General features: G+C 45.8%; 1 protein-coding gene across 5 annotated transcripts; it reads left to right on the forward strand.

The window, feature by feature from the left end:
• The first annotated feature begins 1,463 nt into the window (after positions 1–1,463).
• Positions 1,464–6,623, forward strand: LOC113582991 (NAD-dependent protein deacylase sirtuin-5, mitochondrial). 5 transcript variants are annotated; one of them, XR_014115989.1, is made up of 10 exons: positions 1,464–1,557; positions 2,612–2,768; positions 3,207–3,340; positions 3,464–3,689; positions 3,832–3,919; positions 4,126–4,179; positions 4,465–4,588; positions 4,892–5,007; positions 5,501–6,027; positions 6,151–6,623. XR_014115989.1 is itself a non-coding variant. In XM_081695181.1 (9 exons), exons 2-9 carry the CDS (start codon positions 2,624–2,626, stop codon positions 5,571–5,573), a joined length of 960 nt encoding a protein of 319 aa, XP_081551307.1. In that variant the 5' UTR covers positions 1,464–1,557; positions 2,612–2,623; the 3' UTR covers positions 5,574–6,623. The 5 variants fall into 5 exon arrangements, 4 of the variants coding, with proteins under 4 accessions (XP_081551307.1, XP_026874862.1, XP_026874863.1 ...); XM_081695181.1 differs by having other exon boundaries at positions 5,501–6,623; XM_027019061.3 differs by having other exon boundaries at positions 2,612–2,729; positions 3,174–3,340; positions 5,501–6,623.
• The last annotated feature ends 3,569 nt before the right edge of the window (positions 6,624–10,192 follow it).

Genomic DNA, 10,192 nt, shown 5'->3' on the forward strand with positions numbered 1-10,192 from the left:
CTGGTCCCATCCCCTAGTCCTGACCGAGGTAAAGGAGAAATATATTTTTAAAGGGTTAAAAACTCAGTGCATGCTGTTGTTCCATCATTCGTCGGAACTACTTAAATTATGGTGTTACAGATTCTTTATGTAATACTTCTGAATTTCTTAACTAATTTGTTACTTTTTATATAAAGAATGTGCCCAGATTAACATGAAAGGATGCCAGCTTTAATTTTACAGGTCTCAGCAATTTATGTTTTTATAGCCTAAATTGGAATTTGGATTGAACTAACATTGAACTTACCATGTTACTTCAGTTACCTGCATTAATAGAATAGCCGATGATATAGGCTATAATATCCACTGTGTTAGAAAACAAACAAACAAACAAACTAGTGAGAAACATGTCAGCTAGCATTGTACACAGACTTGATTATTTAAGTATCGTCACTTACCTTCGGTTTGTTGTTTAAATTGCTTGTATAGACCAACTGCCACTTAGCTCCGCCCCCTCCTGCACAGCACCCCCCATGACTCTATTGATCAGAGCTGAGTATTCCACAAAGCAGGTCTTATGAGCCCAGTGCTCTTTTAGTATGATGTAGTGGTCCTTTCAGAAAAAGACTGTTCTGGCTGTGAGAATGAGCCAGCAGAAGACGCCCATATCAATTCTAGTCCAGCACTTGTCTAGTTCTGAAATTTAAAACGCCATTTGTGTATAACTTGTGTCTGTTTCCTAATTTTTCAGTTGCACCACCTAAATTCCATGAGTTGTACATTTTACACATGCCTAGTGTTATACAAAATACAACAAAACAAGACAAAAAAAAGATATGAAGATGTCATGAAAGGTTTTAATTATCCAAGAAGAAACAACACTAATCAAACTACAATGTGATCTCCTATGAAGTCAATAAATAAGTGATTTCATTAAATAAGAAATAATATTTTATTTAAAAATGCACATGAAACCGAGCAAATGTGGCAAATGTTTTATTTGTTGAAAGGCAGTATGTCGTACTCCTGGCTATGTGAATGTGGTAACATGCTTATGCAACTTTGGTCTGGTGTGATGCGTTGTAGGTGAGATGTTTGGTGGTATGCGTGTTGTAGGTGAGATGTTTGGTGGTAGGCGTGTTGTAGGTGAGAAGTTTGGTGCTAGATGTGTTGTAGATGAGATGTTTGGTGGTAGACGTGTTGTAGGTGAGATGTTTGTTGATAGACGTTCTTTAGGTATGTTATACTTGCTACAGACCTATGAGAAGATGCCAAGAAGATGCTGGGTTGAAAAATCTAAAAGATCTAAAAGGGAACATAGTATGACCATGAGTAGCCTAGATGTTCAAAGCCTTACTGTTGTCATCAGTAAACGGGTCAAGTAAACTGGTCGTTACTGGGTGGTACTGGGCTCCGACACATCTCGCCGTTAGTCTTATGGATGGGCTCAGCCCGCTAACAGTAGATGGCAGTAACGAGCATTATTAATTGGCAACTTCCACTACTTCGAAGAAGAAAGTTGCTCATGGACTAGACAAACAAGTGTAGCCTCTAGAGTCTCAACTTTATCGCCAGGAGGTAAGTGTTTAAATTCATATTTCGCTATTACGATGTTGTAGTGCTAATCTACACATTTTAACGCCACAAAAAACATTTACGTGACTTTACGTGACTCCGAAATCCTGGCGTTATAAGCCCGCTGTGCTTTACAACCTATTTGATTTAAATGAGCTATGTTAAGGTTTAGAGCGATTTTACTTGTATTTAAAGTTATTCTAGACTTAGCCACTCTTATTATTAAGAAATGGTCCCTTGATTGTGCGTAGTCATCTAAGGAGTAGCATGTAGGGAAAATGTGGAGGTGTCGAGGAGTAACGTGAGCTTGCATTTAAGTTCAAATGTAACAAACTTCACATTTCGTGTTCTTTAAATGAGTTTTTCTGCAGCAAATTAAGTAAGGCAAGAAAGAGTTAACCATCCCGCATCAAGCAGTCGGAGTTTTTAAAGCAGGTCAAACACAGAATTACTGCATTTGCTAGTTTGCTGGATTTTTATTGAACTAATCCGTGTAAACCTTTTCCAAATAAAGAGCTGATTTTACAGACAGGCGGTCAGGAAGTAGAGCTTCGTGTGCTCTGTTTGGTCGCCACAGCCAAGCGTCCGTCCCTGCTAGAAAACGTACTTGCAATAAAGCACGTAGACCCAACACTATGAGACCTGATTATATAATAAAATATAATATCAGTCATCAGACCGAGCTGATGAGCAACTTCGAAATGAATGGAAGAGGTTGTCGAGGGAGTGAGGGAATGCTTGCCTAAGAGGTTCTGCTCATACTTACACTTTCAAAACAAATAACAACGGATCCAGCTGATCTCATGAGATACGTGCTGACCCGCAATACTCCAGAGGTACTGCGGAACTGGGATCTGCCACGCCGACCACTACAGGGTTTATATCGCATGCAAGCAAGAGAATGTAAAACACGTTCATGGAACAGACTTAAGTCTGTAGACCATGTTCCATGTGCAACAGGCTGCTTGTTTTTATACCTCAAATAAATAGGCAGGTTTATTTTTTGAAACTTCATCAGATTTTCCCTTCCTGCAACTTCTGCAATCTTATCCTGCAGAACAAGCCAGAAATGATTATTCGCCAGCTTTTGCGTGGCGTGTTCCTTCCTCCGGTGGAGTTTGGGAGTCGCTCTGCCGTGCTAAGGGCGCTCTCGGGCATGCCTCATCCAAAATCAGGTACACGCCCTGCTCACGGAATCCGTACTGAGACAGGAGGTAAAATTACTACCCAGGAATTCTGTAGACTGCACTATTTAAACAAATGCTATGGTTCAGTAAATCTCTGTCACTTGCACCTGTAAACACACAATGTTTCGCGTTTGACGGCAAGCATGTGAACCAGTTTTCAGGACTTTCTGTATTAAATCTTAGATTCCACACCTGGTCCTACGTCATTTCATGGAAAAGATTCTAGTCTCGGACTGCATGAGCACAGTGGCTTGTGTGACTACAGAACTACAGTTCTGGTTCACTCTCCAGAGGCTTCACATGTCCATTTATGGTAGTTAAGAGAACTCTGAGTGATATTTAGTGTAGTGTGTAACACAGACAGCACAGAAGTGCATTCCCTGAGTTGAATTAATTGAGTATTTTCCTTTTTAAATGCTATTTTAATTTCAGTAAATTCCAATACTGCAATCGCTGGTGTTGCAGATATGACTGAGTTCCGGGAGGTATTTTCCAAGGCCAAGCATGTGGCAATCATTACGGGGGCGGGAGTCAGCGCAGAGAGCGGCCTGCCCACCTTCAGAGCCGCTAGCGGACACTGGAGGAAATGGAAGACACAGGTGAGCGGCTTGTGCAGGTGTCACGCACGTGTGCCACTCATATGGGCATGATGAGGAATTGGCCCCGGCTGCCTCCCGTCTCTCACGTAACCCTTTCCCTCGCTCCCGTGCTGTATTCCGCAGGACCTGGCAACCGCGCAGGCATTTTCCCGCAACCCGTCCCGGGTGTGGGAGTTCTATCACTACTGGAGGGAGCTGGCAATCAGGGCAGAGCCAAGCGCTGCCCACAGGGCTATAGCCGAGTGCGAGGCACGCCTCAGCAAGCAGGGTCGCTCTGTCGTCATCATTACGCAGAACACCGACGAGCTACATCGCCGTGCTGGGTCCAGACACGTGCTGGAGATCCATGGTGAGAGTGGGGCAGGATGGAAAGGGGCTTTCTGGCATGGCATGGGTTGGAGGACCCTGATGAGTGTGGGGCAGTGTGCAGCAGGGCTTGGTGTGATGACATCTGCGAGGACATGTGTGAGGATCACTGTCTGTGCTCACAGGTAACCTGTTCAGAACAAGGTGTCTAAACTGTGGAGATGTGGAGACCAACCACCAGAGCCCCATCTGTACAGCACTGAAAGGCAAAGGGTAAAAACCAAGCCTCCTGCTCCGAGTCTTCCTTCGTGTTTCACCCTGCTTCACTCTGCCTGTGGTCAGCTACACTGCTGCTTAATGGAATCCTATTGACATTTTCTGACATCGGTTTTATAAAGTTTTGCTCTGTTTCGTGTCGCGTATTCTGTGTGTTCTCTGGTCACTCGTGTCTTAAGCTTTGTCTCGTCATCTCGCCGTAGTGATCCTGACCCGAGCTGCAGTGATGCCAACATCCCTGTGGAGGATTTGCCAAGGTACGGAAGGAGCTTTGCGTGACACTAAAGAGCGCAGGGGAATCAGGACTTTGAGTGCTGATCCGAGAAGAACTTATTATAGAACGGTAGTAAGATGGCTCTCCAAAAGAGGGCAGCGTCACACTAAACATGAGCGCTTCATGAGACGCACACCTACCTTTTCTTCGCTCGGCTTCTGCTGTAAGCTTGGCAGCAGGAAAAGGCCGTGTTTTGATTCCTGCAGTTCGCTCAGTCCTGTGCGCTGTAGGTGTGATGTCTTTCTAACGCTGTTCCCTCACGCTACAGGTGTAATCAAGGAGGCTGTGACGGCCTCTTGAGGCCTGATGTAATCTGGTTCGGCGAGACGCTGGACTCTCATGTGCTCACTAAGGTGGAGAAGGTGCTGGATGCCTGTGACCTCTGCTTGCTGGTGAGATTGAGACCGTTCCGCATAAATCAGAGGGTTTAACACCGGCTGTGACTGTCTAATGAAGTCAAACTTAATCGTGTAATGAGGTGTCAAACCCAGTTTCATGCTCTCCTACGCCTGCTTAGGGTTTATGTTCTGATGAGCACCAAAGTTCATTGTTTGCTGTGAGGTATCAGACTGTAGATCACCAGGCTCTTCCTGTTTGATGGCTATGGTTATCCGAACACTGGCGCTTTAGGGCGAACTGGGCAGAGGTTTTCATGTCTAGAGCTTCCTCTTAGGGGTTCGTTGTTCAAACCGCAGGTTGGGACGGCGTCCGTGGTGTTCCCCGCCGCCCTGTTCGCCCCGCAGGTGGCTGCCCGGGGGGTCCCAGTGGCAGAATTCAACATCCGTCCAAGAGCCGCCACATCATCTTCCACGTGAGTCCCGCTTACGCTCAGCAGGGTGACGGCAGCTACAGTCCTCCAGAGCAAATGCACAGAAGGACCCAAGCCTTTTAGCGAGCGGCCCATGGTCCTGCCGGAGTCTGCCAGGCCACTGTAGTTGCCGAGGGCACTTCAGAGGGGGGTAGCTGTGAGGTATTGAAGTCCTGGAAGTCACCTACTGCTCTTGCTCCATGGACGTTGTGCCATTTAGTTCCGGTGTAGCATGTTTTCACTTTGTCCAGAAATGGGGAGAATGCACTTTAATATCATAAATCATAATCAGAAATGTACTTTTCATTAGGAAAAGGATAGAGCAGCCATTACCACTTCTGGTTGTGATGAATGACTGAATGAAAAATGTCTTGTAAAACACAAACACCACTTCACAAGCCATACAGGTTCTAGTGTTTGACTGTGGCTGGTGTACCTCCTGTATTGTGATGACACGGCAGTATTGACATTGTGACTCTGGGGGGTGGGGTTAAAGGTATCACTTCCAGGGTCCATGTGCCACAACACTCCCCAACGCTCTCGCACGACACGAGACAGAGGAGATCTGATGCCCTCCTTCGCCTTTCCAAAGGCTGCAGGCAGGGGGTGCTGGTGAGCTGCTGCTCATTCACCCCCAAGAGTGCAGAAGATCTCGAAGACCGACATCCCTGTGGAGACTTAAATTTGTTTTCTGGAGAGGTGGACCTGTTACATGGGACTTCCATCAGCCAAATGGGAAGTATTACTGCTTATTTGGAAATTGGCATTAAAAAATGTTTAATCTGACCTATTTTTTTTTTAACTGATGTAATTGAACTGATCCTGATGTGATGTAGAGCATACGATGTTATTGGATGGAATGACCTCATCCAGTGAATGGGCTTTTCACTGTGCATTCAGCAGGGTCAGGGCTGCTTGGTCTGTGTATGCTGATGCACAGACCTGGGATGCACCAGTGTTTCTATAGTTTGCGAAGTTTGCATTTACTCCCTGACGGTGCGCTGGAGAGAGTTAAAATGATCGGTACGCTCTGACACCACTGCTTTCAGACAGACTTGCCACTGAGAACGTCATTCAAAATGTCCCGGTGGCGTTCAGCTGTCTATAACGGCTCCAGTAACGTGTTTTTCCACAACATTACCAAAGGTCCCGGCAGGGATGACGGTCTCAGTTTCCAGACGATGTTTCACTCCACACGTACTCAGCAAAGCAGTACAGCGCCGCGGGAGTGAACGCAAATCTGCACTTAGCTTAAAAAAACCCAGATATATTGTTGAGCAATGTCTGCATGCATTTGGAATCACTCCACACATTACTACAGCTTAAAGGTGTTGAGCTATATTTGACTCCTTTTGTTTACAGTCAAAGAAAGACTGTACCATGGAGATGTACCCTCCTGACTGCAGATCACCTCCCAGCACCAAGCAGCTGTTTATCCTACTCTAGGGGTGTTGAAAGACGTTCGGGGAAGGAAAGCTAGCCAGTCTTCTACCAGTGGCTGTTATTTTGTCTTTTTTTCTTTTTCTTTTTTTTTTCATACGTGTAATAAGATAAATGAACTCTGCACGTAAGTGCCTTTACGTACAAAAATTGCCCCAATAAACGTTGTGTGAATCTGCTGTGGGCGTGCGCATTTCTCTTGCCTGTACGGGACATGGTTATAGTGACGCATATAAAGGCCTCATTTAGCTAGAACAACTCAAACCATGCACAAGCTTTTATGGCCTGGGAATATTTTGAGCGTTCTGTTTGTAGTCGGGTCATCCTGGAGCCTGCGGTCACAAGCTATATGTTTGCCGCAGTTTTATTACTGTAATGTTATTATCTGCGCTTTTTCGCACCCACTCAGACGCTGCTGTCATGGCCGGAACATGCGCTGTGTGCAGTATTAAAGGGCGTGTTGGCCTTATTGTGCAGTATGCAGTAGGAGAACTGGCCTTCCTGTAGCAGGGCTTCCTGATTGGCCGACGACCGGGAAGACCCCCGCTCGTTCTCAACCTCACCTTCATATGCCAAGCTGTTGTTGCCTTAATAGTACTTACTTTAAAGATGGTTACAGCTAACACCGCAGTGACCCTATCACGCCTGTCACACTTTAGTTTGGTTCTCTCTCTCTCTCTCTCTCTCTCTCTCTCTCTCTCTCTCTCTCTCTCTCTCTCTCTCTCTCTCTCTCTCTCTCAAGGTGGGCTGAGCCAATCTCTGTCTGTCCCTCATTCATTACTGCGTGATTTCATGATGTATGATGGCTCTGGGCTAGCTGTCATCAGGCTGCTGTCTCTGCTCGAAGCTGTGGTTCTGTTCGTGTAGCCTTAGTAGCACATTCAGCTGTTCAGGGAGCTTACGATCTTATTAGCCGTTACTCCATACAGAACTGAAGCAAACAAAGCCCCTTTTTTCACCTAACCATGATTTTCATCTTTCATTTCCTTTTAGCATTATTCTTATTAAACACATGTGCAAGACTCCGCTAAATGAACCTCCTACCTCACTAGTGTATAGGAGCTAAAAGGTAAGTGGACGTCCATTACGTGTGAGAAAACAGCCAGGGGTGCAGGTACTGAGCTCAAACGCAGATCTGCAGTGCTGGAGCTGAGTGCGCGCCGCTTCAGTCTCAGCTGCAGTATGAGCAAAAGCTTAAGCGCGTGGGACACGGCACAGAACTGCAGCCGGATCGCGTGACGGACTGTAGTCGGTGGGTATGGCAGTATAGCGTAGCTTGTGTTGGAGAATTGAGTTTGGGGGCGGTTCAAGCATAGTAACGGTGGTGAAGGATCCTTTTGGTCATGGAATATTAGGACTTTTTGTTTGTAGCGTCTTTACAGTTACAGTACTTGGCCATTATCCAAAGCGACTTACAAAAGTGCTTTTTCATTTACTCACAGAATACATCATAGCCAGTACAGTAGGTTAGAGTCCAAGATACCAATGAGCTAGAATACTGTAGAAATACAGGGATCAGTGCTGATACCTGGAAGTGCAAAACACATTTAAGCTCTAACAGACAACAAGTGTAATAAATAATACCCTACATTAAGTACTAGAGTTTCAGTTAGTCAACATAGGATCAGGGCTGGTGGTCATTTGAATATTCCACAAATAGACGGGTCTCCAGTCTGCGTTTGAAGACTGCAAGGCACAATGCTGTCTGGACAGCAAAGGGAAGTTCATCCCACCATCTAGGAGCCAGGAGCCACCTTTAAATTGCCATATATCAAAATTATATAATTTCTAGTTTGTTTTGAAGGAGGAACCTTGGGTAGTGTGGTTTGTTTTGGAGGAGGAACCTTGGGTAGTGTGGTTTGTTTTGGAGGAGGAACCTTGGGTAGTGTAGTTTGTTTTGGAGAATAGCATTAGGGGGCCCTGGCCAGCCCACACTTCATCCTCACTGAAGTCCTGTTGTGGTCGTTCCAGTCCTGCCGTGAGGTGCTACAGACGGGCCTGATGGAGTGCAGGCTTGTCCAGCTGACCTCTCTTTACAGAAGCCCTCAGCTCACCTCCTCTCAGTCATTTTGTATGGGCTGCGGGTGTTTACACACAGACACACACACTCACTCCTTAAATTTCTGTTTCTCTCTCTCTCTCTTGATCTGTTTATTCCATTTCCCTTCCTGTGTGTGTGTGTGTGTGTGTGTGTGTGTGTGTGTGAGTGCAAAAAGAGGAATCTGCTTTTACTCTCCCTTAACCTCTCTCTGAACTGATGATTCTTCCAAAACCTCTGAACTGCTATATCTCTGTTTAGCTGGGCCAGGCCACAATATCTTGGTCTCTTTGCTAATCTGTCGCCATGGGAACTCTTTTTCATTTCAAGAGGCGAGACAGATACAATTACACGTGTTCCCCCGGCACGTTCATCCCACAACAACGAGCTGAAGTTTTAGAATTTCAGTCCGTTTTTTTCTAGTATCATAACTATGATTATAAAGTTAATTACACCAGTGCTGAGTCTGGGTCAAGACCGGGAATGGGACCGGATCAAGATTCTTTTCATAAAAAAATAAGAAAATCGGGGGGGCGGGAGAGAATTCATTATCATTCAGAATGTGTGTGTAGACGTGAGTACGTGTTCTGGTGCTTATGTGGGGTGTTGTCAGATGATTGGCACAGCTGGCACAGCTGGTGGTAATAAATCAGGGAGTTGGCAAGGTCATGCATTGTGCCAGCAGCATGGCACACGGGTGCTACAGCAGAGAGCTGTCATCACTACAGACGTGTCAGTATGCACGGACCAGTCTGCACGTCTTCGGTACCTGTCATGCTCGTGAGCACTGGGTGGTCTTCATTAGCTGTCTAATCAATGTGCCCTCTAGGAAAGTGGCAGTGTGCTAGTCCCGTTCTTGTTTAGCGCGTAAACGGTTGGCGTCGATGCACTTGCTGCGCTCAGACGGATCTTTTGTTGGTTAAAGGAGGGCGCAATGGGAAAAGCACCAGCATGCTACTGAAACCCAACAGGAAATGCTAAGGTCCTCTAAACTGACTTTAGCTTTGTGCTAGCTTCCTTTTCAAAAGCTGACAAATTAGTTTTTATTCAGGAGAGTAAAAAAAAAGTGTCTTGTGTAAAAACTGTCCTGACCAGCCAAGACAGCTCCAAAAAGTGTTGCCCAGTGCAGGCTGATGGGAGGTTGGTCACTGCGAATATAGCGAAAGCTACACATTAGCCCACGTTTGCTGGGTGCCCTTTCCTGCTCAACACCACCCCCTTGCGCCTCCAGTGGGTACTGCAGGCAGATTTAAACTCACTTTTTTAAAAAAACTTTTTTTTAAACTTATTCAGCCGTGCTGAAACAGGCCCAGTTTTAGGTGTGCATATAAGTGTAAACCACGGGCCTCACGCTCTAAGGGAGCGCACAAAGCAATGAATCGTGTTGTTTATTCAGTGGTGAGTGGGTATTAAACCAGGTCTCCTAGTATGTAAAATATAACAGCTTTTTAAACTAGCTAGTAGAGGGTACTCTGCGTCTGTGTGTGGATCAATCAATAGGCTGCAGAGAGTGACATGGTGAAGGTGATTCTAATTAGAACAGCTACAGGAGAGATTAGCTCCTATCTCAGCTTAGTCTCACAAACAAAGCTTGCACAATCAGCCCTATGCAGAATCCCTGGTGTTGGCCCGTTACATGGAAAACCGTAGGTGGGGCGGGGAGGAGACGTGCGTGCACACACACACACACACACACACACACACACGCGC

This window comes from Electrophorus electricus, chromosome 13 (genome assembly GCF_041902795.1).
Source record: "Electrophorus electricus isolate QZ-2024a chromosome 13, ASM4190279v1, whole genome shotgun sequence".
Lineage (NCBI taxonomy): Eukaryota > Metazoa > Chordata > Actinopteri > Gymnotiformes > Gymnotidae > Electrophorus > Electrophorus electricus.

What these genes read in the sequence shown, in the direction of transcription:
- LOC113582991 (XM_081695181.1), top strand. Translation starts at nt 2,624, where the DNA reads ATGATTATTCGCCAGCTTTTGCGTGGCGTGTTCCTTCCTCCGGTGGAG. An exon ending in AATCCGTACTGAGACAGGAG is followed by an intron (nt 2,769 to 3,206) that starts GTAAAATTACTA and finishes CTGGTGTTGCAG; the next exon opens with ATATGACTGAGTTCCGGGAG. An exon ending in GCCGCCACATCATCTTCCAC is followed by an intron (nt 5,008 to 5,500) that starts GTGAGTCCCGCT and finishes GTGGGGTTAAAG; the next exon opens with GTATCACTTCCAGGGTCCAT.